Here is a 27246-nt window from a genome sequence, read left to right on the forward strand (position 1 = left end):
ATAAAAACCTGCTTAAAGGCAGAAAGGGGAGCAGTTGTTCCTCTAAGAATGTCTATAGTCACTAGACACTGAGGGAAATGTGAAATGCTCCATGCTCTATGGAAAATGTGCTGTTTGATGACATTTTAGCTGAATTTGCCCTGGCTAATGAAAATACATGGTTCATGTACAAGGCAACTCACATCAACACATTTTCTATGATATAAGGCAATAAGGATTTTCGTAGTTATATTAATAAGGCTCTTATTTGACAGGCAACACATAGCACCATAAACGTAGACAGAATGAGGGCCTTCTTTCCAGTTCCAGAAAGTTAAGTCTTGAGTTTTACTGACCTGCTCTCAGTGTTTACAGATTTTTGATTCCTGTCTTGTGAGGTACATAAGTGATAGCTGGATTATGTTTCTGGATGAAGGCAGAAGTGTAATATGAATATTGTCTGAATAATATGGAAAATCCATGTGGATTAGGAGATTTGGTTGTTCAGCTGTCCTGGATATTTCTCAAACTTCCTCTCTGCCTCCTCACTGAATGCATCACCTGACAAGAAACAGAGACCAGCGAGTTAGTAAGAAGACTTTTTCAATTTCACTTTATTTTGAGAGGTATAAGAGTGCGGTCGCGGCACGGTGGCGCAGCAGGTAGTGTCGCAGTCACACAGCTCCAGGGGCCTGGAGGGTGTGGGTTCGATTCCAGCCCCGGGTGACTGTCTGTGAGGAGTTGGTGTGTTCTCCCTGTGTCTGCGTGGGTTTCCTCCGGGTGCTCCGGTTTCCTCCCACAGTCCAAAAAACACACGTTGCAGGTGGATTGGCGACTCGAAAGTGTCCGTAGATGTGAGTGAATGTGTGTGTGTCTGTGTTGCCCTGTGAAGGACTGGCGTCCCCTCCAGGGTGTATTCCCGCCTTGCGCCCGATGATTCCAGGTAGGCTCTGGACCCCCCGCGACCCTAAAATTGGATAAGCGGTTACAGATAATGGATGGATGGATGGATGGAAGAGTGCGGTCCTCTTACCAATATGACAGTTGTGAAGCCAGATCCTGTGGCCGTCATATTTGCAGTTACATTTCATGGCATTGTTTGTGAAGTCACTCTCAGCTACCTCAAAATTAGGATTTATCACAACCTGAAACGACAATGACAGAGAAAATCAACATCACACACTTGTTATATGCATGATTTATGTTCAGAGGCTGACTTTGGATATGAGAAATTTTACACTGAACCATTTATTGCTAGTTGCTGAAACATGATACTAAGTCTGTGAAGGACTAATGTCTTTATTTATTGGAATGAAATTTTCAGGCTGCTCTTCCTCTACCCCATAAAATAAGGAAATTTATTGGGTATTGATTCCCATTTAATTACTGAATAATAAGCAATGAATAAAGGCAGTGAATTTAACTACATAGTTAAGATGCAGCACTGCATCCATAACACAAATATTTGACCTGCAGAATGTAATTTCCTGGTTTGAGGTCTGTGATGTCAATCCATTGGCAGTCAATGTCGTGCCGGTACAAATCCCAGCATCCCACTGTGATACCCTGCTCTCCAAAATTAGCACATTCATATCGCTTAGAGATTCCTGCAACACAAACAAAACCCAAAGAGACGTGTCACTCACCTTGCTGTCATTCATGTGTATTTATCTTAACTTAAAGGAAAAATCAGTCATGAATCAATCCGTATGAAAAATCAGAGATTCAGTCCGAAGCCTACAGACATGGCTGCATCCATGTGGGGAACCCACTCTATGTAGCATAACCTGAGTACTTTATGAGAATGGCAAAAATGACAAATTATGTAAAAGTGTCTTACCCTCCTGACAGTCGCTGTCCTCTAGACAGAAGCTGGCTTTGTGTCCTTCTGCCACCTTGGTGCCATTGATCGAGAGCAGGTCATAGTGGGTGAATATATCCATGCTGTGATAATGCCTATAATACCACACAGGCATAGACATTATATATTTTCCCCTCCATGCAACAATGTCAAATGAATGATACTAGCAGTCCAAGGGAACATTTATAGCTCATATAAATACATGTTCTTAATACTGTACACCACTATGCACACCAGTCCTGCAATATTAAGGGACCCCACAGCTATAATTCCAAAATCTTGGGATGGTGATTTAACAGTGTCAATAACAATGTTATTGCCATCACTATCATCATTATAAAGTACAGTAATTGGAGTCAAGGTACTAAAAGTTGGAGGACCCTTCTCGAACACTATATCCCTTACAGAGAACACATTTCCATGTGTTAATTCATTACAGTTCATTTTTTGAATTTCATAACTTTCAAATTAGTGGCAATAAAATAATATGAGCCAAGCAAAAAATACTTTACAGCGACACATTTTTTCATTAAAAAATACATGTGAAATGTGCATTTAATATGTAGAAATAGTTACGGTAACTTAGAAAATCATCAGTTCATGTCACTTGGCCAGGGCTGCTTAGAGTTCGCATACAACTGTATTTGCACTGTAATGGTTACCCATGGCACGCGTGCCAGACCCAAGAGTGGCGGCCAGCTTTAGGCCTGAAATCAGCCCGGCCAATGTTGTGGATCTCGGAGGAGAAGCGCAGTAGCCGGCGGTGACCATAGGGCCAATTAGCTTTGGCAGCGGTAGAAGAGAGACAGTCTTCTTCTGCAGCACAGTACAGCATGTGGAGTGGCCTGTCCTCAATATATACTGTCTGCTGTACCAGAGGAGCATTCAGCACCAGATCAGATGCAGCTGAGGGAAAGAGCACATGGACACAGCACTGGTATGATGAAGGAAGAGCTAGCAATATAACATTAAAGCTGCATTGTATGAGCGATTTTGGTTACATTTTATAGTGTTTGGAGGAAACAAACCGGCTGATTACTGTCGGTGATTGCTGAATGTCGTCTGTCACTCGTTAACGCCTAAAATAATGAATTGTCAGGGTTGTCAGGTCAAATTTGGTTAGAGATTTTCAGATGTTTTTATAAGCATTATTGTCACTCATAGCTCAAAAAGAAGATCATGATTGACAGGTTGCGTGCATGAATAATCTCAGCTGCTCCCACAGGGATCATTACAATCAACAGTGGATCATTAAAATTCACATAGTAATGTCTGCGCAGGTTTTATGCTGGATGCCTTTCCGGATGCAATCCTCCCATACATCCAAGCTTGGGACCAGCACTATGAGTGCACTGGCACATGCACCCTGTGGTTGGGACTACAGTAAACCTACCAACACGTTTTTGGACTGTGAGAGCAAAGTTGAGCACCCAGAGAAAACCCATGAAGACACAAGAAAAACAAACCCAGCTCATCATGGTCAGTGACCTGAGGTGTGTGTTGAGGCAGGGACTGGATATGTCACTAATAGAGAGGTCTCAAATACAAAATCTGAATATTCCTGATAAAGATATGATAACAATTATATAGTCTAACCCACATCCGTGGGAGACATGTCCTTCACTAGATGTCCTAAACTTTGGCTGAGAGTTCTTTAAAGTAGCTCTTCCAAAATTCGTTTTAACTGCTTGTGCAAGGGCTCAAAAGCATAACCCATGTTTCAAATGTCCTTCCACAGTTTGCATGCAATTATTCATATTCACCATGGAAGTCTCCAAATACCAAAAGGTACATAGTCCAAGGTTAATATAGTGAGTAAAAACAATGAAGACACTTTATGTATGTATGAATGTTATATGTTTTTACAATGCATTACAGTGAGAGCAGAGCTTTGTGAGCTTTAAATACGATAATGTATCTTGGTAAATTGTGCTGGCCCAGAAAGCTGCAGACATTTGATTTATACATGTGCTGGTTGTTTTGACTCTTGTGCATATCTTTAGACATCATCTGAATGGTGATGACTGTAAAGTGTAATATAAAACTGTCTCAGTTCAGGCTCTGATTTTCGTCAGCCAGTCTCTGACATTTCCACTTTTAAAGTGAGAGCCACTAATTGCAGGTCTGCTGGAAGAGGCCAGACAAAAGGCCTGATATTGTCTTCTGTCTCTGCCATCAAAGGGAGATAAAGTGTCCATAGATGAAGGGCTTCTTCATTCTTAAAAAAGCTTGTGTGGGCTGAGACCACAAAAACAGCATCGTCAAACTGACTTTGAACTCTTGTTACTGAACTGAATGGAATTGCTGGAAGCCAGGAATTGAACATCCCAAGAAGAATGTCACAGAATGTCCAAAAAGCATTGTGTGTATGTGTGTGGATCTGTATGGTCACTCACTCTCTGAGCAGATGACCCCTGCAGAGAATCGTGCAGCTGATTTCTGGCAGGTGATGGTCTTGTGCTGCTCACACTGGCTGAGCGACAGTTCATCTCCAGTACACTTCACTCCACTCATCACCATCTCCGTCACATTACTGCCATCCCAGTACCAGGTTTCCTTAGCAAACACCACACAAACATAATAAACTATATAGCTGTTTTCTTAAGTCACACATGGGGGTCGAGTGTGTTTACTGCTTTGTGCCCCTTGCCACAACAGTTCACATTTTGGCCAATATTTTGGATACATTTTTGTGTTGCCTTTTTCACTTTTAACAAAACATATGACCAGCTGAATGTTCACACTACCCCATCCAGGGGTTCCGGGTAGGCTCCGGACCCACCACGACCCTGAACTGGATAAGCGGTTGCAGAAAATGAGTGAATTAATGAATGTTCACAGTTTTACAAATACCACCATTAATAAACTACTTCCTTGTCTATTTCATTTCCTCAGTAACAGCTTTTTGACATCAGCACATTTTTGCAGACCCACAGCATTGGCTTGTGTTATTACAGTTCCACTTATTCATCCTCAACTTTCCCCTTTCTTAGGCAAATATATAATCATCTAAGCTCAGGAATATCTTCTAAACATGAGGAACTTGTATTTAATGCCCACATACCTGGAAATTAATAAAATGAAGGCTAATTTGGCACAGCAGACCTATAATCTAGATCGCTGCAATTTATAAGTATCCATATGTATGTGTATGTCCCTGTGTGTGTGTGTGTGTGTGTGTGTGTGTGTACTCACAGTAATAGCATGCATGCTGAAACCCAGCCCTAGCTGTCTGCAGACCACCATGGCCTCTCTGGTAGTCCAACCCTCACTGCACACACTCCCCCAGTGCTGACCCACCCGAACCTCCACTCGCCCCTCGTACACCGACCGCCCGCCCACCAGCCGCACCTGTACACACAGCCTATTGCAGGTTAGTACACACACTCGCATGTTATCAAGACCCCACAGTCACACAGATATTTTTTTAATTCCTGCACTAGCCTGTAAAGCTGTTACTCTGTTTTCTACAGCAGAGCTAAAAGCATTCCATGTGTGTTAGTGTTAGTGAGGGTTGAGCACGCATCATCAGCAGGGTTGGGTGGATATCTTTGAAAATGTATTGATGGCTGAATAATAAATACAATTTATTCAGACAACATATTACCTTCAAATCTTAATAACATGTTCAGAGGACATTTAATTAGGTACCAGCTTATTAGAGACAACAAGAAATTAACAGGTCGTCAGAATGTGTCACACTACAAAATGCTTTCACACAGTATGTGTATTCTGAATATTACAATGTATTATATAAAATGCAACTTCTAAATACAGATATTTGAGCATGTGAGAGTTTGGGGGAACAGCTAGGTCTTGCTTGGTTGTTAGAAGTCTCATTTGTTCTAAACCATTTATATTTTTTCTGAACAGATTTCTTAATTTCTGTAATATTTTCCAGTCATTTTCCACTGATTATAATATTTTCCAGTCATTTTCCACTGATCTTATTCTGATCTTCTGAAAAATGTCTGTATTCTGAACATGTATTGCTGTTAATTTTATTTGGTTACAACCCAACCCTGATCAGAGTGATAGATCTCTGGAAGAGATTAGACAAAGCACGCAGTCGAAGTGGCGGTTAGTGTCCTACTTGCAGACCGTGGTTGGCGTATCCGAGGCCCAGCTGTTTGCACACCACCATGGCCTCTTTGGTGCCCCAGCCTTCTCCACAAATCAGGCCCCAGCGCTGGGATCCATTAGTGGTAGTTCGCAACACTTCCACGCGGCCTTCGAAGCGTGAGCGGCCCCCTGTGATACGCACCTGAGCAGGACATAGCCCAGGAGGAAAGGAAGGGGGTAGAATCAACTTCCTTTATACCAACAAGGTATAAATACATAGGAAGGAAGGTTAAAAAGAGGCTGTGGAATGTGGGATCAATGTTGGTAACATATTCAAAAAGAGAGAAAATGAACAGAATAGACTTTTGACTTTACAGTGTAGAGACCTGGCCATGAGGGGGCCCAGGCAGCAGGATTCTGAATTGATTATAATTTTGGAAGCTTTTTTTAATGTCAAAGTTTGATCAAAGTTTTTTCATTTCAAACCTCCCCAAATCCAGATTTTTATGCAAAATAATTGTTTGTCTCAACTTGACAGAGTTGTCCCCAAATCCTAAATGTGTTAAGGGATCCCTAAAAGACAAGGACATAGAGACATAGAGAGGTCACATTCCTTGCCTTTAGAAGCAAATAATCTTCTCACTTTCTGTCATGTCTACATTTTCCAATATTAGAATTTTTAAAAGAGTATCATTTTAAATACATAAATGCTGAAATACCATAAATACAAATGTCAGGGTTAGAATACTCACATGAACAAGGATGGGAACTGTTCATGTACTTAAACCACATTTGCATGAAGCACACTGCCAGATGGCACTGCTTCAGTTGCAAAATAGCAAAGCAGATCTAAGGCTCATATTGTTTTAAGTTGAGCTTAAATGCATCAAAAAGATATTTAGGTCCAATTAAAAAGACCAGAGTAAAATTAAAACAGTATTACTGCATCAGGATTCATTTGACATTTAAAAGCATGTATCAAATAAGAGTACACTGAGTGAAGCTGAGTGAAATGTGGAAAAGAAAAACAAAAGTCAGTTTCCTGTAATTATGATATAAAGGATCATGGCAGACATCTATAAGTCTACAATGTATTAATAGTGTTTTTATGTGGGAGTGGAAAGGTTCTGACCGTTTTCTCAAAGCCCATGTACGGGACGTTACAGCGCACTGAGGCGTCCTCTGTGTGCTTGCAGTCCTCAGCAGTGATGTTTTTAAAGGGACAGTTCCACAAAGAGCGCTCATGGCCTGTGCACTGGACCTCATTGATATGGATTGGCCCCATGCCTGCAACATCACATACAAACAGCAAAAACATATAGATGCTGCAAATACCATTGTTCTAATGCAAACTCATTACAGCTTCACATGCTTTGAGGAAACCATTGTCTGCCAAATCTCTTACACCAGCTAAAAGACATCTATGCTAGCAAATATCAAAATGAATACGGGGAGAGAGAGGTTTACACGCCACAGAACGAACAATGTAAGTCTATACTCTGTCTCCTTTTCCCCACCACTCTTACCCTGTCCCATGCGGGCTCCAGTGAGGGCTTCTTTTGCAGAGCCATATCCCAGCTCTCTGCAAACCACGCTGGCTGCCTGCAGGTTCCAACGGTCATCACACACTGTCCCCCATTCATTTCCCTTCAACACTTCCACTCGTCCTTCTCCTGGCTTTGCGCCACCCTTCAGACGCACTGCACTCTACAGTAGAGAGAGAAAGAGAGGAAGAGGATCTAATAGGATAGCTCTGCAAAGAGTAAATAAAGATCTTGATCGCACCAACAAACACACACTATCTCTATTACCGATGTCTTGAGTTTTTTCTTCATGGCACGGTTTTGAGCATACTCAGGTCCAGGTACACAGCTGACCACAGCAGGCATGCCCCCTGCACAAGTCTCAGTGGCATTGGCCTGATTAAACTCCAAAGGACAGGCTGCCAGGTGCACCTCTGTGCCCAAACATGCCACAGAGTGAAGCATGAAGTAGTTCTTCTGTCGCTCTGCATACAGCCTGAGAGATAGGAAGAGAAGAGAGGAAGCAAAAGTGAATGAGTGTGGAGGACTGTTTCTGTGTATATTAACCTTATATTTGAATAAGTCCAAAGCTTGCTTTGCATTTAAATGTTAGTGTAGAAGGCAGCTTCAGTACTGTAGTTCGTTTGTATTCGCTGGAGAGAAGGACGTGCTCATTCAAATACTAATGGAGAGAATATGTTCTTATTCAATGTAAATGTGAGTAAAAAAAAAACATTCTAATCCTAATATTTTCATTGTCATTTATTCAGACTCCATTCTTCTTACAATTAATGGACACAAAATCAAGCATAAATAAATCAGGTAAACTGTTAAACACACGGATAGGACTCAGTGTTCAGAAATCTTTTGCCAACAATATACACAGACATTGTTGTAGATACAATGAAATACTTATAATAGCTAAAAAAAAAAAATAAAAATCACAATGACATGTTATCACAAAATTGTAAACACATTTTATTGCTGGACCATGATAAACCATAGAAACTTCCCCCATTTTTTTTTCCAAGGTTACCTTTTGGCTGCTGCTGACTTGCGAGGTTTAGATTTAGAGCTAGCTTTAGTGATAGCTTTAACTTCCTGCCTGCAATGCAAACATCCATTAAGTCTGAAAAACATTCACATTTCCACCACAAATCCAGCATGTACATGCAAACAGTAGAGTAATGGCTGCATGGGAAAGCTGGTAAATACAAACTGAGGATATTTATCTGCTCAGCACACAGGCTGAAACAATCTGTGAGGGAATATTAGACGACAGACATGTTGGAAAGTTACAAATGTGAAAACAATTAGTCAATGTTTGAGAATTATAACGTAAGTATACTGAGAATGCATTATCAAGAATTTCTAATATACACCGTCAGTCAGAAAGAACTGCCTGAATAAACAAATGTCTTACAGAAATGTTGATCAACAATTCATATCAACATTTTTGATATGTTTATCCTCGTGTCTATTAAAAGGAGTAAATCCGCAACAAATGAGGACATTTCTACCAGGAAAATGTGAGATGCCACAGTTTTGAGTGAAATTCAGATTTTGATAAAATTTGGTTTTCATAAGGAGGCAGGGTAACAGAGTATCTCTGTCATTTTACTCCACTTGTTCCAGTGGCAGTAAAGATTACAGCACTATTTGCCTACTACAAGCTAGGTGATGTATAAATAGGCAAATCTGGCAGATCTTTAAATCTGTTTATTTTGGTAACTATTATTTACTCTAAAAACAGAAAGTAGATCCAGAAAGATCCTTTACGCGTACTTCATATTACCACATTTACCCTTAAATGTGCCTCCAGCAAAGTTCTCTTGTTCTACTAAAGTCTTTGGAGGAATGAAAGGTTCTTGAAACTGATTAACTCCTGCATCATTTTTACTCAGGTTTCTTTTCCTGTGTATATTGGAATATCAATATTACAGACCTCCTCAGGTGCAATATTATTCCACATTGGAGAGTTCATAATGTCCAAATGGCTTTAGGATGTTTCCAATATTTTTTTTAATCTTGTGTTTAATCAGAAACAGTTTTACAGAAAAAAAAAAAAAAAAAAAAAAAAAATATAAGTATATGATTGGCTTATTTTAAGGCGCTCTTACAGGTTTCATGATGCATCAAACTGACCACCTTCCCAAACACAAAGAGTCAGCAGACAGCATTCAGTGTCTTTTTTAGTAAATCTATACATTTATAATATTATCAGTATTTTACAGGTCAGTGTCAAACACACCAATAAGAAACAAAATCAGCTAAGCGTCAATGCATGAAATTTGGACTCATATGTTCTGACTGGCAATGTATTTTATAACAGGTTATTATAATCACTTATTTCTATATGTTAATACATATTTCGTCAATCAACTTTCCCAAGCTTTTGTTACATACACTAAATATATCATTCACTCATTCAAAATTATTATTAGTGGAGCTGGAATCACAGTGATATTACATGCTGTTTTAGAGGTTGTAATGATGAAGCAGAAGGATGCTATTGTTAGTGTAAGCTGATTGTGATTATGATTAAGTCATGAGTAGTCCCAACACTCTCTCACTTTCTTGATCTCACACTTGCACACTGTTAGCTCACACATATGCACAGCTTCATCTCAAAACAATGTTAATAAAATTAACAAGCGACAATGAGTTCCTCATAAGCCAGTGGTCCCTGTGTCATTTTGTCCTGTTTTATCCTCTCTCACACACGACAGCATGAATACAAAAAGCATACCAAAGCATGACAGGTATGAATAAGTGTATAAATAATATGAAATTATTTTACACAAAACCACTGAACATGAGGAAATTAATGTGATAACCACACACATAGTCTTCAGTTATCCATAAGATAACTGAACAAAGCAAGGGTTATCTAGAAGTTGATTACACTGTCTACAACTAAATGTAAGCAGATAAAGAGACCCCATGTTGTCTCTAGAGAGACCTCATATTGTAGGCCTCTGGGGGAAGAGCACTACTGGTTTCTTCCCCTCAGGTGGTACCTGTTTGCTGTAACTCTAACTTTGACTTTAGGCTCAGTAGATCTCTTTCTGAGATGCCTAAAAGAGACAAGGACATCTTGTCAAAAATTCATAAGGGCACATACACACAGACAAACTTGGATACACTGGTGCAGATACAAACAATGACACACACACAGAAACAATTTGTTCATGCAATATAATGCTCTCACAATAAACAGTGCCATGATAAACTTTTCTGGGTGTATTTCCAGCTGCAATGAACATAATGGACCAGGCTTGTAGCTCATACATTCACTCACATTTAGCAAAGCTGATGATTCACCAGAACAGGGTGCTATTACCCTTCAAGTAGCTATAGTGTTTGATTAAAATTGTATTTTCCTTTACTGATACATGATGTCTATATTATACAAGGAATAACTGCTCCGTGTCTGCTCTAATTTACTAATTTTACCTATATGTGTCATCATATCATATTTTTGGTGTAATGAAATCCCCTAGTTCACAGTTCTTTTCTTCTGGATAGGGACAAGATTGTTTGGTGTGCTAAAAAAAAAAGCCCTCAAATGCATCATTAAAAATATTTTTTTTTTTTTCTGTAAGTGCTTTTAAAGGAACACTATGTAGTATTTTTACTTTAATATGACAGCTTCATAATGATTGTGAGGCTTCTCTGCCCTATAATAGGACGAAAAGTGCCTCTCTCACTGCTCCCCTAAAATACCTGACCATGAAACTTCAAAATCACAGGCCGGAGATCTCCCATGAGAACTGCGTAATGCTTTACTACACCCGGTGTGTACCTTGCTAGAAGAATCTTGCTTGGTCTTGCTGGTATGGATATTATCGCAGAGGGAGCAAGGAGGAGACAGAGAGAGTGAGAGTGGATGTACAAGAGTTAATATTGGACTGACTTTTCTCAATGGAGTGAGCTGAAACAGACACGAAGGCACACTTTCTTCTTGGAGTAGTAAGTAACATATTGGTACACTTTCTTTGGCTAACACAGTGCAGCAACACAGTGTGGTAAATATTATGAGCATTGTATGGGCTCAACATTAGGTAATGTGTATCACTAGAAGCCTCAAATGAGTTACTAGAGAAGGGGTGTGTGAATGTGTGTGTGTGTGTGTGTGTGAAAGAGAGTGTGTTTGTGTATGATATAAATTACACGTGAATTACACTCAGCAAAGGTAGGGGGAGCTCAGGAGACCAAAAAAGCCACTTCTTACACAGCACCACTTTAATGTTGTTTTATACTTATGACTACAGGTTTATCATTTTTTTTCCTTCTGCATTTAAATGTTTGATGTTACTTTTCCCATAAACATCATCACTGTGTCCCTAGTCTTATAACTGATTTACTTTTATTACAGATTTTTAAATATAACATCAACATAATTTATTTATGTGCTGGCTTCTTTCTCTAATACAGCTCTAACAAAATGTTACATTTACAGGTTCCGATATACTATTCCATAAACTGTTGAAATGTATGTGCTGGGTGTCAGGGTTTAAGACTCATCAATAGACCGTTATGAGCCGGCATTATTGAATGCCGTTATGTGTTTATACAACCATTTACACTGTACACAGAGAGAGAGGCTGTGGAGAGAGAGAGAGAGAGAGAGAGAGAGAGAGAGAGAGAGAGAGAGAGTGTGTGTGTGTTTGTGTGTGGGAGCACATGTGCATTTGTTTGTTTGTTGGTATGAATGTGTTTGTACATTTGTTGAAGGATGTGTGTGTGTGTGTGTGTGTGTGTGTGTATGGATGGTTCTTGCGGTTGAAACTTTGTAATTTAGTGAAGCATAGATTACTAAAAGTGTAACATTCCACCAACATTCCATGGATTTCTTGAACAAACCCCCATCCGACACTGTCTGTAGTCTCTCTGTATCTTTGTTCTCTTTCCTTCACTGCCAGTCTTCAATTCCAAGACCTGAACTAAAGGCTTTAAAATATGTATGAGTAACTACACCAACTCCAGGGTGTTCACACCTTGCGCCCAGTGATTCTGGGTAGGCTCCAACCCCTTCGTGACCCTGAACTGGATCAGCGGTAACAGACAATGAATGAATGAATAAATGAATGAGTAACTACCAGCATAATTAGGATGCGAAATTTGTTTGTGTTTTTATTTCTGTCTTGAAATGAAAGCCAATGCCTAATTGACACACTGATATTTATAAAGGTATGGCTGCATTATATAAATATCTACTTTTAATTAAATTTAATATTCCAATAAAATATTCCAATTTATTACAAGTAATTGTCTAACTCTAATTCATTTTAAGAACTGTCATGTTTTATTGGATTATTTGTACTAGAATTCCTTTCATAAATTCCTTGCATCCCTTTTGATCTCACATTTACATAATAAGGCTGCCACTGAAAATCACTGCTGTAAAATCATTTATATACAAAAAATTGTCATTTTAAAAATCTCTATTAACCCCAAATTTGAGTTAACAGAAAATGATTGATTTCCAAGGGATTCTGGTCAATTTTTCATTAAATTTAAACAAAATGTAAAGAGCAGCTGGAGTTTTCAAAACAACTGTTTTGTTCTGGCTGAAACAGTGAGTGTGTATTGACTTTCCTGGTTCTATTAAAAGTTATATTTAAAACATATGAAAATATGAATAAATGAAAATCAGTGCTGTTTGCAAAGCGCCATCTTAATGAAGCAGAATCGAAGCGACTTTCCTGTAAAAGATGTGTGTGTGGTTGTTACTTCTGGTTGTTTAGTGTACTCTCTTAACCATTTTTTTTCCAGAGTTCCCACAGTGGAGCATTGATGCAGTGGCCATGTCAGTGCTAATCGAGTGCAATAACATACTGCTCTCAGTGTTTCATAGCAGGCACTTGGGCAGAACAAGTGTCTGTGAATGCCAGTGCTGTGTGTGTTCTGTGTGAAAGTAAGATATCCTATGTGTGTATTATGTTCTGTCTGAAAGATTTGTGCATGTTTGTCCTGTATTTGAGCCTTCATTCTCATACAGCACTGAGACTACTCTGCATTCACAAAGGCCACTGGACAGTGAGAATCTCTGCAAATCACACACACACAAACACACTGATGGCCCACCTTTTCAAAAGTCTACACGTGAACAGATATTTTTACTAGTGAATCTTCAAGCTCAATTAACTTCAAAGGTTAATCTACACTTTTTTGAAAGCAGACCACTTTGACATTATTTCTCTCAGTGCCCACTCACTTATAGAAGTTCTTGTTGACCTTCCTCTCGTGGGGGAAACCCATCATACCGCAGACGACTCTGGAGTTTTTTGGAGTCCAGCCGTTATCGCAGACCTGAGCCCAGCTATTCTTATACCTCACCTCCACCACTCCCTCAGTCACAGGCACCCTCTTAGTGGTCAGGGAGACCACTGGCCGCAGACGCACCTCCTCCACCTTCCTCTCATCCACCTGCACCTGGACCACACATGAACAACAAAATCAAACACACTGAAAAAAAGTGATGCATTACCCTTTCTTGATTGAAATGTAGACCTAACCCTGCACACCTGCACATTCACTGAACATATAAGAGCAAGTATGTACTGTAAATGAAATAAAAGGCAATATTTATGTAATAAAGTCATATGCAAATGTTTGGACACACATTTTTTAAACGAAACTATATACATATTACAGATAGCTCACTTCTGCACAATGTATTGCTACAATTACTGGAGCTGAAAAAAATATATTGGGGGGAAAAAACTTAAAATTTGGTCAGTGCAAACATTATGGTATATTTCATATTATGTTTTTAAAATATGTTAAAAAAACAAGTAAAAAATAAATGGTGTGTTGCTGTCCAAAGAAAAACATGCAAATCCAAAATGAAAATAAAAAACATGTGAGTGAGTTAGGTCAGTTTTGAGGGGGTAAGGCTGTAGCAGACGTTAGCTAATCAGAAAAATCTGTTATATGTGCAGTGGGCCACAAAATGTTTCCCATATGTCTTTGTGTCTGTGACCGGAGTGAAATTTATGGACCCTCTTACGTGAATGTGATAATAGTATCTTCTCACAGCAACAAAGTATAACCAGTTTTCTTGTTTGCAGTGAGACCATTTTGTCACATATACCAATAAAGTATCTTAAGAGCTTTAAATTTTGTTGTCTTTGCTGTATTATTGAGCTATTTTTGGAACTTTATATGTGTGGGTTAAAAGCAGCCATGACAACACATCAGGATGCAGTTGACTTGAATGTTTACTGAGACTTTTTGCACAATACAGCTAAGTGGCCAACATTCACTAAAGCTGAGTGATAAGCTTAAGGAATAGTACCAGATTTGTGCACTGTTGTGAGGTGCTCTTGCTTGGGCACCCAAAAGGTCCTGACTCCTTTGTCCATGTGTTGAGCATCAAGCAATCAATCTGACTGACTAGAAGCATATACTTCAGAGCAACACAACTAGGCATAATGCTGGCCCAACCAATAAGCATAACACTAGAATTAATGCATTATCAACACAGGAATGAGTGCAAAATAAATGTCCCATATCCCAAACTTTTTTCACTACACCACCCTTCCTCAATTCTTCCCCAGTTCTTTTAGTGACAATAATTCTAAAGTAATTCTATCACATTTCTTGTAGTGCCATTGCCCTTGCTTTTGGTGGTCTGAAGTGTTTTCTTCTGGGGTTTGTCGGCCTGTCATTCAGAATTCTGCTTTTCCTGATCAGAAATTTCTAAGATGGTTGGCTGGATGGCAGATATCAAAATTGGGGCCAATGGAGATGGCACAGTCCTGTAGAAATTGATGGATAATGCTTGGATAATGTCCAAGCAGACATTATCAACACATGAATAACAAATAGCAAAATAACTGTCCCAACCCATTTTTATACAAAATCAATACCAATATAAATACCAATATAAATTTATATAAAAAATTAAATGAACATTTTAATAAGCTTAAGATAAACTCATATAGGGCTCAAGTAGATTTTCTGATAACTGTAGATTATCAGTTTCAATTATGACTGTATGTTTAGTTGTTTTTCAGTTTAATTTCACATATTTTACAATGTGTTTTTCAGAACATTACTGATCATTTTTATTACTGTGTAAACGTAATATAACCTGCATTATAAATACACATAACAGACATAAAATATATATATATCAGAAATGATAAAGAGCCATAGTTGTATACACATTTACACATTTAATGTCCTTCCCAGACTTTGGCCTAGTTTGCACAGTATGGTGGATTGCCACAGAAATAGTACACTTGACCTACAAATATGAAGGAGGTACTGGTTCAGGGAAGTGGTTTGGACAAATGGAATAGTTTGCTACCGTTTGTACCTCTATAATATTAGATTCCGTGAATCCTGGCAGTCTTTCATCCTTACAAATCACTCCAGCATCTTCATCATGAGTGCAGTCACTGTTTCCCCATCCACGAGACTTACACGCTGCTATACTCCTCTCACTGCCACTGCACTGCACGTTATCTAACCAGATCTTACCTAAGAAACACACACAGATATATGACTAACATGTTCAGATGTAGGATATAAACACGATGTGAAATAAATACACATTTTTATAATGTATGTAATGTTACCTGCTCCCTTGCCATATTTGGCACTGTGAGCCCAGCCAGTGGCTGCAACAAAACCGAGCTGTCGACAGAGCACTTGGGCATTGGCTAATGCGAAATCATCATCACAGATGGTTCCCCACTCGCCCTTATAGAACACTTCAATTCTGCCCTCATTATGCTTTCGTGGGTGACCAGCCAGACGAAACTTCAGCCTTTCAGGTGACTGGGATGTTGGTGTTGGACTTGGGCGTACAGCAGGGGTTGTCTGAGCTAGGAAGGATGGAAACCAAATTCCAAGAAAGAGAAAAACCACATGCTGCCACCTCTGAGACTGCTCCATAACTAGAGCTGCAGACAAGAAAGGTGTGAAAGAGGAACAAAACAAAAGCACAGTTACAGAGACTGAATTTGAAACTTTGTGAAGACCTGATGTGAACCAGCTGTCTAAATTTTAGAAAGGCAAATACATTGGGCTGAGATGGATGAGCCAATGGCACTGTGTGGCTACAACATGTGTGTTTTTATGACCATCTGTTTAGACAAGTTTAGTCAAATTCAACATCTCAGTGATGCCCTGTTTTGAAAAGGTGTTCTAAAATAAGCTCTAACCTTTGAGCCTTAACCTATTTGACCTGGTATGCCCGGGACACAGTACAAGAGGCAAAAAAATGTTTCACAAGTCCTGACGTGAGAAAACAATGTGTGACTTCTTCATTCAGTCAAGAAAATACAGTCAGATTCAGGTCCAGGTTTTTGATAATACAAATGTCACCAATGACAAAAACATATAGTCCCCGAAAGTTTGGGTGGAGCTCTATAAAAGAGCTGATTCATTGCATATGTTAATTCTCTGGGATTAAACCTGACATTCCACACATCAACCTAAAAATTATAGTTGTTCATTTATATATTGCAATGTACATGACCACCAAATGTGGATCTGAGCCACACAACTGCTAGTACAAATATTCAGTTGAATTAAAAAATAATTAAAACTCCCAAAAACATTTTAACAGCACAAAACTTGATGGAAGAACCAATCAAAATGGTTCAAGGTATCTAGGAATAAAATGTATTTACATATATTTTACTTCTCCTTTAAATAGAATTGATTTACATGCATTTGTTTCAATAGGTGAACAAAAGGTGAGCTTGAGTAGGGCTGGTTCCACTCTAAAAACACACAGCCTTTCGGGGAAAATGCCTTTGAAGAAAAGATATTTCAACAATGTGTATAGAACTGTGCACAATTTGGATATGACAAAAGGAGCTAGATTGCTGGACTGACAAATGGGACTTGTGGCCACTGTGGTAGAGGACAATAAAACCCAGACTTTCAAGGTATATTTAACCTTAGTGAGTTCTGCTTTCCAAACAAAAGAACAGACTGAACTAAAAATGACTGAAATATCAAATCAAATTGGCATGTCATTAGACCAAGGCTAGCAGCACTAAAACTGCTTTTTAACATATGAGATAAAAAGGGATAATCAGTGAAACTAATAATTTACAAATTAAGGAGCTCATAAACAAACAACAGGTCTGTATGGAAAACTGGAAACAGGCCCAGAGAATAAGGAGACACACAGCTTATTTTCCATTATCTAGAATAAAACGTTTCCCAGGTCTTATCTGAAAATATATCGTTAAATAATATTATGCTACAACAAATTATTTGGGTCACACTTTTCTAGGGATATTAGCTGATATCTATCAGAAAGATCCAAAGAATAAATGCTGTTGAAAAAAGTGCAAGAATGATTGATCATGACAGACTCTCATTGTTTTCTAGAGAAATGACAACGTAGCTCAGTCCTTATAGGGGATAAAATTTATTTAAAAGACGTCTTGTGGTCACTCCTCTTTCCAGTTTGCCATTTTGGATCCAGACAATATTAAAAAGCAACTAACAGAAAAAGAGTTTTAAAGAAAAAACACACATCGTATAAAATTGAGGATTTCATCAACATCGGTTCAAACTCAAGCAAATGAAACATCAAGAGATGGTTGACCACATTCAGGGCTGGGGGCTTCTTAAAGGAAAATACAAACATTCTTGTAGAAGTCTACGTGTCCACCCCCGATACAGATACCTCAGTCTGTCTGTCCCTCTACCAAACCGTTATTCAACAGATTTTAGAGCCGCTTTCCTTACGGAGACGGAAGCAAATTAACGACCATATAAACAACATATTATAAAGACAAACCTCGGGACCTACCTTAAAAATGTCAAGCTGCTGGATTGTTCCCTTCTCACTTTTGATCAAATTCCTATGTAGACTAGTCCTATTGACGAGACTCGGAATTTCAAATTCATGAAAAGTGCTATAACTCCCTCAGAACCTGCTGCATGTCTGCTCTGAGGGCGAGGTTAAGTTAGAGAATCTCCTAATAATGACCAGTAATTAGTGCGAGTTTAAAGTTGAAACAGAAGAGAGGGACGAAGAGGCGGAGCTCACTCCTGGCCCACCTCAGACGACTGAAAGGGGCTGGACTTGCCTCAGAAAACACACTGGCTCTTTCACCGGTGAGGAAAAGCTTTTTCCATTTCTTCACTTGCGTGAAGGAACTCACGTTCTTAAAACACATCTTCATACATGAACAGTTTGGGTTTGAGGGCGACCACTGAAAATACAAGTGGTACCGAATATCATCTCAGACACTGCCAGGTTTCTTAAAGCTTATACACGGAGAAAACACTGCACACAAAGACATTATCTGAGTTTAGATTATGCATGTGCAAGTACTGAGTAACTAGGAAGAGTCAGGTATGGATTTGAAAAAAGCTTTATTATCAAACAAAAGATTGGGGTGTGTGGAGTGTACAAATGAGATATTGGTCTGTACATCACGTATTACTAAAATTCATCTGACAAGATTGTCTTATACTTCGGCACTTTCATTCATACCTAAAATTACATCACCTCAACAACAAAACCAAGTCAACATTCAAAAAATTCAGAGAAGAAAATGACTGAACTGAACAGTAGAACTGCTGAGGACAGTGAGGTAAAATATTTAACCAAAGCTGAATCAAAACAACTGGACCACAATCCCTGATACTGGACTGAGAAAATAATGAATAAAAGACCACGCCAGTGATTTATTTTTAAATCTGTGACCACATATATATGTGGAGTTTGTGGTAGACAACTGATCATATGCAACAGTCATAAAAATAAACAGTCAATGCCATAGCAGTGTATTTTCTGCTTTGAAAGCTCAGTGTAAAAAGAAGTCTCAAATAGGTCAATTCAGACAGCAAAGGGACTAATTGCATATTCACATATTCATGCTTTCTTTATTAAGGTGCAATGTACAGTTACAACTAAACCACTTTTAAGGCATTAATTCTAAATATGTAATTAGGATGAACAGCTATCAATTATTATGGGTTATATTGATGACCAGAGGGGTAACTTAAAGCAAGATCTAACACAAAGTAGATCCTGAGTGTTAAACCTGAGTCATTGGTTTAATTCTTTGATAGAGTGAGGAATCTGAATATTCTTTAGGTACTGTAGGGTAATAAAGGTGATGTTCAAAAAAGGCTTTCTATAAAATTCAGATGTTTCCTCATTATTTGTTACTCTCCAGTCTGTTTGCCTGCTTGAAAATGTGTGTGTTTACGAAGCCCCAGTGTCTGTGAATGATTAAAAAAAAAAAATAAATTAAAAACTCTGTCTTGGCTGATATGCTAGACTGACTCCCTCTCACTCTCTGCTCATGTCAAAATTTTTATTTTTTTTTTAAACAAGACAGTACTCCAAATGTTGAAAAGCACGAACCAAAATAAGGATATTGCTTGTATATCCTCTGTGTAACATTTAATTAATATTGCTGTGTTGGATCATTTCAGGTGGAAATGTCTCCAAAATAAGGAGACAGCTAACTGAATTACTGAAAGTGCTACAAAACTAAACAACTCGAGTTACAAATGAGTTTCAGTGATAATTCAAATCGTGAATAAAAACTTGAACTTCAGCCACTTACGAACAGTAGTTTCCCCCCACCTCACCCTCACACACACCTTAAAAAATATGGTGCCTATGAATATAAACAACCAAAAAGAGAACTGCATTTTCCTGACAGTCTTATATGTTTCCTTTAAGGTCTTTGTTTTAATGTGTCAGAATACACATTAACTACATGTTTGTGCTGATAATGTGCAAACAAAAAAAAAAAAAGAAAAAATCAATCAGACCTTTCAAGAACAAGAATGAACAGAGTAGCATGAATGGTCCGGTGAATTCTGATATTAAGCTGGTTTTGTGCCAGATTTAAACAATAAAACACACTTGTAAATATTATATCAAACTCATTAATATTTTGAAAGGTTTCAGGAAAAAAATATACAATTGTAATAGGTCCATATGAATCCCTTTAAATATATGAAAAGTTTCACACAAGTGCTCATTTTATATACATTACTGATGAGTGTTAACTGGCTTGGTCTCTGTGAGCTCTCCTACAAAATTCTGTGTACAAAAACAAAAAAAACATGTATATCTGATAGATACGCAAGGTCACTCTTATTATGTAACAACTATCACACAGACCGTTTATTAAAGACTGGCATTAGTGCGCTAACCCTGTTACATTTTAGGACAATAATTGGCTAAATGAATAAAGGCTATCAAGTCAACCTTGTAGTGCTCACAATTTAGATCACATTTGTAGGCAGTTGGACAAACATATTGTCGCTGTCCCGTGAAGATATGTATCTCCAAAAAACAGTAACTTTACATAAGAAGGAAAAAATGTATCTTTCAATAAAAGTCAGTGTAAAAAAGATTTTATTCCAATTATTTGAGGAGATCCACTGATCCATTCATTATGAATTTTTCACACTATATGAAGGACAGTTACTGTGTTTAAATCATGTAGTAAATCTAAAATCAAGAAAAATGGAGATACATGTTTTTCATTTAACAGTGACAATATGCAAAGTATTTACTCAAGGAGAAGGCCAAAATATAAGGTTTTCCTGAGTATGACCTGAAGCATTCTTTAACAACCAGAATACAGCTAACAAAGGGCATAAAGGAGAAACACACATTACAAGTAAAGTGATATATTCTAATTCACGCAGTAAAGGCATTTATGGTATAGCTCCAGAATTATTGGAATTTTTGGTAAGATTATGACCTGAGGTGATATGGTGATCACTGTTAAATCAGGGTGAATTCATCAATTCCAACAGTGCACCAACAGCTCCAAAATACCCCTGAAATGCATACAGAAAGGTTACTGGTACAATAAATGCTGTCTTATTTTCTATTGCTCAATGATGAGATTAGTGCATTGGTTTTTTTTTCCCATACCTCATGTCTGAGGAACAGGGCTTTAAGCTGTCCTTTACTCCAGTAGTCCAAAGCATAAGCCAACAACTTCATTGACAATGTGTTCACCCGCAAGAAGTTTCCAACAAACACCACCTTGTCAATGTTCTAAATCGGAAATATAAAATATTTCTGAACAAATTTCGGAAATAAAGACATCAACAATATAGAATAAATACTTGTTTATGGGATAAATATTTGTCTATGATGAGACAACTGCTGCTACATGTTCTAAGTTGCATGGACCCTGGTCACTCATAGCCCTGTACAATGCTGCTTGATCCAGATTCCACAAGGCAGCACCGTAAAGAGGCTGAGAGACAAGGGAAAGGGCAGGTAAAATGAAGGGAACTTATAAAAAGCACAAAAACATCTTAGCATGTGAGCAGACGTATTCCATACCTCGTTAAGTGCACACATACGTGTGATTGAACCAATGTTATTAGTAATAGTGACAAGTGTGGCTCTGGCCAGGTCTTCTTTTGAGACAGCGTCTCTCTTCTCCTTGCACATCATGTTCCCAAAACTAAAACGTAGACAAATTGCACATCTAAATTAATAACATCTACACAGATAACCACTCATTAAATGATAAACTGCAACACAGAAAAACAACCAAATCATTATTTATTATCCCAGATAGGCTTAAGAATGAATTTCCTGTTTACTTTGATGAATGCAAACACCAGTGTGTTTTCTTTGTATGAAGTCTTTTCTGACAAACCAATATTTATTACATCAAAGCATTTAATACACTGTTAATATAAGCACAGACATGGTGTTTATTTCAAGATCATCAAGTAACCACTTAGAATAAACAGAGGCATTAGGTTCAAACAAACCATATTTTCCTAACCCTAGGAGCCTCCAGTCTTCCAAAAATGTACTAATTTAATTCTCACATGAAATCAAGTGGAGAATTATTTTATTTTTATTTAAGGAAAGATACAGTATGTCAAACCTCAACATTTTCTAAACCATTTTAAGACATGTATCATGAGTAAATCATTCAATTATGAGGTATTGTACATACCTAGAGGCAACAGCCCAGCCTGGTAAGCCAAACCTTTCATAGTCACCCCCATAGATGTCTCTGACCAGTTTATCCACACGAGTGCTTTCCCCCCTTGAGGCCAATTCCACTGCCTCTTCAAAGGTGGAGCAGCCAGTTAGCAAGCAGCACAGGCCCAGGAAAGTACCACCACCCAAGCTGCAAGAAAGAGAACATAGATCACCATGCAACCTCTATGGCTTATAACAGTGTTTCGGTTATGTATTTTTTTTCCACTAACCTGGTGCCAGTGACACGTTTGTAGTTGTCTTTGGCATAGACAGCCAAAATGCTGACCCCTGAGCCTATGTTGACAAGAAGCAGAGGGTAAGGGTTCTCCAGATTGTAGACTTTCTGCTGGCACTGTTCTGGGTCAGTAGGGTTCTCATAGTAGTAACATTCAGGATGCCCACTTGAGACCACTGAGTCGATGTATAAAACACCCTTAATCAGACAGTCCAACTCGTCCAGCTTCAGCAGCTGCAAATCTGCCATCTTTGAAAGAAGAGGCAGGGCAGTTTCCCATTTAATGATGGAAGCTGCACTGACATATAAGGCTCATGGCTAAAATCTAGACTGCAGGTGAGTAAACATTTATAGAAGAACAACAAGAGTGCATGTGTGTATGTTACGCACTGTGCGGAAGTCTTCCTCAAACTTGTATGCCCCACCGCCAGTAGCACAGAGTGTGGTGTGCAGGCTGGAGAAATGCTTGTCTCTGCCCATCTGGAGGAAGGCAGGGAGCTCCTGAGTTGGAAAGCGAATGAAATGCAGACTGCCCCTGCGGCCCCACAGTGTGAGGTCTGGCATCTCCAGGTGCACGTCCCTTATGCCTGTTTTGCCATAGGCTGTGTGAGAAGTAAGGTACCGGCGGATGCTTTTCAGGCTCTCTACCTCCTCCTGCTCTTCCTCTGCTGTGATGTCTTTGGGCTCAAAATAGACCAGTTTCACCAATGTACCACCAATGTCCATGCCAAACCATGGGAAGGCTGTGGGAACAACAACATACACAATATTACGCAGGTTGGTAGTGTTTAGCTATAACAACAAATCATGCTGAAAAACATAAACCTTTTGAAAAATTATAGTTATTTTGTGCTTCTGTCATATTCCTCTGAAATCTCAGTCATGCTTGTGTGTCATTAGATATTCCAAAAGAAAACAGCTGTCATTGCACCATGGTAAACTGAACCCTAGTGCAGATATGGCTTGCCATAGACATGTCCTTCCTTGAGATCCTTTAGGAGGACAATAAGAACCAAAACACCAATGTTACACATTTGCTAACACTTCTGTACATTTAATCACTACTATAACCTATGCAATATCGCAAGCTATGTTAAACGTAGTGGTTAAGGTGCTTTGAGTAGGACTCTACTTTTCACTGTAACATCATTTTAGTGCAGACAGTATTTGTAAATTATATAACACGCCCCCTGAATATATTTAACATCATATGGGGAATACAAACTCATATGACTTCAGAGATTCAAGCATTGTTATTACACTATTTAAAATTGAAAACAAAAACAGTTTCGTATACATTTCTGAAGCCGTAAATCTATTGAGAAGGTCTCACATAATAATCTAAGACCATGACTCATTCAGTGATGCTGATGTCAATTTTTGACAACCCCCCCCCCCCCCCCAAGCATTTCAGACTGGCAGCATATTTGTGTTTATCACGTGGATTCATAAAGTGTATAGCGTTTTTCTGAACGTTAAATGTTCTGCATCCATTTCTGCAAATACAATATTGAAGTGGTAGATGGTACGTTGCTTTGAATGAAGGCTGTGGGCGTAGCCCTAGTTGTACACTACATTAAACCGCTAAACGCTATTTTATCGTACATGTTGGTTTCCTTGAAGCAGATTCATCCCTGTGCAATTGCTCCACCACGATTAATATGAATATTACAGTGACTAGGTGTGGATGCACTGTGCCTGGGCAATGGTGGTTTGAACGTGGGCGCTCCTAAATGAGAGCGACACTGAGCTTTTAAAAACACTGGCTTAACGTTACCTCGATAAGACCTTTAGCAAGCAGTAACGGATTGTGTTGACTAGCTATATATTTTACAAAGCAGATATATAAACAAAGCAAGTTCATTAATTGATCTGATCAATACTCAATAATCAAAAAGCTTACAGAATACAAAAAACCGTGCATTATAAAAAAAATCAGTAAAATTACAATTTTAGTAGTACAGCAGTGTGCTATAGTTTAACTGTCAGGATCCTGTTGTTTCGGGTTCATTGTGAAAGGTAGCAGCCCGTTAGCGCCACAAAATGGGACACGTACGCGGCCTGTTTTTCCTCAGCGAATCGAGCCTGTGCCTCGCCGAGCTCGAGTTGGAGGCGGCCCGCTCTCGATGCGCGGCGCCCACCGAGCAGTCCGCCGTCGGGCAGAGCGTCTTCAGAGCCGCTGCGTCCTCGTCCTCCGCCTCCCCGCAAACCCCACACTCACTGGGGCAGCCATTCAACTCCATAACGACCCTCGAACAGCGTCTCTGAGCCCTTTACAACGACAAGCACCGTAATAAAAGGGGATAAGACTATACGCATTTTATCTGACTGCTTCCCATAATCATTGGTGAACCGCGTCACTGGGTGTATTTACAGCACTGTTTACAACACAAGCATCACACCCGTGGTTGGCCACAAGAGGTGTCCGTCACACCAACAGAGTCCTCTCGACCAATCAGCGGCCAACAATTTATCACCTACTGTCGCGATTTGGCTAATTGTCTAGAAAGGGGCGTTATATTAGTCACTACACGGGTACGTTGTTGTTCAGACTGATATTTTCATTAATACAAAATCTCACAAATTGATCAGCTGACGACTCCTAACGTCCCTATAATCTATCTTTAATCATCTGCTCTATTTTAAGTAGCTAAGATATGTTTATTGCTAATGATTTTTGTTCATTCTGATTTGATGAACTTGTCCACATTTTATTCTCTCACAAATTAACTTTTCCGATTCCGTTTAAAGAGTATAGAAATGCCCTCACTAAAGCTCGCTCAGCATATCTGGCCTCGCTGATCTCCAATAATAAAAATAATCCGAGAGCACTGTTTAGTGTGTTTTCTAGAATTACAAAAAATCAAGCAGGTTCTGAACAGCTAATTCCAGCAACTCTCACCAGTAAAGATTTTATGGACTTTTTTAATAATAAAATTGAGAATATTAGACAACAAACTCAAGCCACAGGATCAAATCCATCCTGGCTGCCACCCGATGTGAATGAAATAAAACATAATATAACTGTAAAAGAAAGACTTGAAACCTTTTACCCACTCCCACAATTAGAACTAGAGAAGATTATCACCTCCGCAAACTGTACAACTTGCACACTTGACGCAATTCCCACAAAGTTGCTCAAAGAAGTACTACCAGCTATTATTGATCCTCTTTTAACTATAGTAAACTCATCGCTTAGTCTGGGCCATGTACCCAAAGCTTTTAAACTAGCAGTTATTAAACCTATGATCAAGAAACCAAATCTTGATGCTAGTACACTGTCTAATTACAGGCCTATTTCTAATTTGCCATTTCTGTCTAAGATCTTAGAAAGAGCTGTGGCCCAACAACTTAGTTCATATCTACATAAGAATCATATATATGAAAAATTCCAATCTGGATTCAGGCAACATCATAGTACAGAGACAGCTCTAGTCAAGATAACAAATGATCTTCTTCTTGCCTCTGATCAAGGCCACGTATCCCTGTTGGTGCTTCTTGACCTAAGCGCAGCCTTCGATACAATAGACCACAATATTCTCATAGAAAGGTTAGAAAACATGGTTGGAATCACAGGGACAGCCCTATTATGGTTCAAATCTTACTTAACGGAACGTTATCAATTCGTAAAAGTAAACAATCTAAATTCAAATTATTCTAAAGTAAGATTTGGAATTCCACAAGGCTCTATTTTAGGACCATTATTATTTACATTATACATGTTACCGCTAGGCACAGTTATAAGAAACCATGACATTAACTTTCACTGTTACGCAGACGACACACAATTGTATATTTCAGCCAAGCCCGATGACAAACACAGATTAAAGAAAATAGAGGACTGTGTAAAAGACGTGAAAGGCTGGATGTTGCGTAACTTCCTCCTTCTAAACAGCAACAAAACAGAGGTCCTGCTTTTGGGTCCAAAAGTGACAAGAAATAAATTATCAGATTTAATTTTAGATCTAGCTAACTTTCCAGTTAAACCTGGTTCAGCAGCAAAAAATCTTGGTGTCATAATTGACCCGGATTTATCATTTGATCAACACATAGGTAGTATCACTAGGACAGCTTTTTTACATCTTCGCAATATTGCTAAGATTAGAAATGCCTTATCCCTCCAGGACGCAGAAACATTAGTACATGCCTTTATTACTTCAAGGCTTGACTACTGTAACGCACTACTGTCAGGATGCACCAGCAGCAATTTAAGAAAACTTCAACTAGTTCAAAATGCTGCAGCTAGGGTCCTCACTAAAACTAGAAAATTTGAACATATCAGCCCAGTTTTATCATCACTTCATTGGCTGCCTGTTAAATTCCGCATTGACTACAAAATTTTGTTATTAACATATAAAGCTCTACATGGGCTTGCTCCTGAATATCTTCAAGATACAATTTCCTATTATGAGCCTCCACGTTCACTCAGATCACAGAATACTGGATTTTTAAATGTTCCCAGAATTCAGAAGGCCTCAGCTGGGGGAAGAGCCTTTTCTTATAAAGCCCCCCAACTCTGGAATGATCTTCCAAAAAATGTTCGGGACTCAGACACAGTCGCAATCTTCAAATGTAGGCTAAAAACTCATTTGTTTAGTTTATCATTTGGTAG

General features: G+C 38.7%; 2 protein-coding genes across 6 annotated transcripts; both read right to left on the bottom strand.

Annotated features, from left to right (window-relative positions):
- Window position 1: 1 nt before the first annotated feature.
- On the bottom strand, window positions 2-18398 carry loxl3b (lysyl oxidase-like 3b). 3 transcript variants are annotated; one of them, XM_066678398.1, is made up of 17 exons: window positions 18215-18398; window positions 16017-16343; window positions 15755-15918; window positions 13646-13863; window positions 10446-10502; window positions 8462-8530; window positions 7714-7921; window positions 7429-7609; window positions 7035-7189; window positions 5934-6104; window positions 5036-5191; window positions 4237-4396; window positions 2503-2746; window positions 1820-1935; window positions 1450-1586; window positions 1013-1124; window positions 2-540 (listed from the first exon to the last, which is right to left on the bottom strand). In XM_066678398.1, the coding sequence occupies exons 2-17, from the start codon at window positions 16333-16335 to the stop codon at window positions 467-469; spliced, it is 2541 nt and encodes an 846-aa protein (XP_066534495.1). In that variant the 5' UTR covers window positions 16336-16343; window positions 18215-18398; the 3' UTR covers window positions 2-466. The 3 variants fall into 3 exon arrangements, with proteins under 3 accessions (XP_066534495.1, XP_066534493.1, XP_066534494.1); XM_066678396.1 differs by lacking the exons at window positions 5036-5191; window positions 10446-10502; XM_066678397.1 differs by lacking the exons at window positions 5036-5191; window positions 8462-8530; window positions 10446-10502.
- Window positions 18399-18766: 368 nt separating this feature from the next.
- On the bottom strand, window positions 18767-25012 carry pank2 (pantothenate kinase 2). Of its 3 annotated transcripts, XM_066679624.1 has the most exons (8): window positions 24691-25012; window positions 23025-23377; window positions 22630-22883; window positions 22371-22547; window positions 21740-21863; window positions 21320-21445; window positions 21144-21222; window positions 18767-20473 (listed from the first exon to the last, which is right to left on the bottom strand). In XM_066679624.1, exons 1-7 carry the CDS (start codon window positions 24875-24877, stop codon window positions 21172-21174), a joined length of 1272 nt encoding a protein of 423 aa, XP_066535721.1. In that variant the 5' UTR covers window positions 24878-25012; the 3' UTR covers window positions 18767-20473; window positions 21144-21171. The 3 variants fall into 3 exon arrangements, with proteins under 3 accessions (XP_066535721.1, XP_066535720.1, XP_066535722.1); XM_066679623.1 differs by having other exon boundaries at window positions 18767-21222; window positions 24691-25011; XM_066679625.1 differs by having other exon boundaries at window positions 18767-21222; window positions 24583-24719.
- Between the last annotated feature and the right edge of the window lie 2234 nt (window positions 25013-27246).

Source organism: Hoplias malabaricus, chromosome 8 (genome assembly GCF_029633855.1).
Source record: "Hoplias malabaricus isolate fHopMal1 chromosome 8, fHopMal1.hap1, whole genome shotgun sequence".
Classification (NCBI taxonomy): Eukaryota; Metazoa; Chordata; class Actinopteri; order Characiformes; family Erythrinidae; genus Hoplias; species Hoplias malabaricus.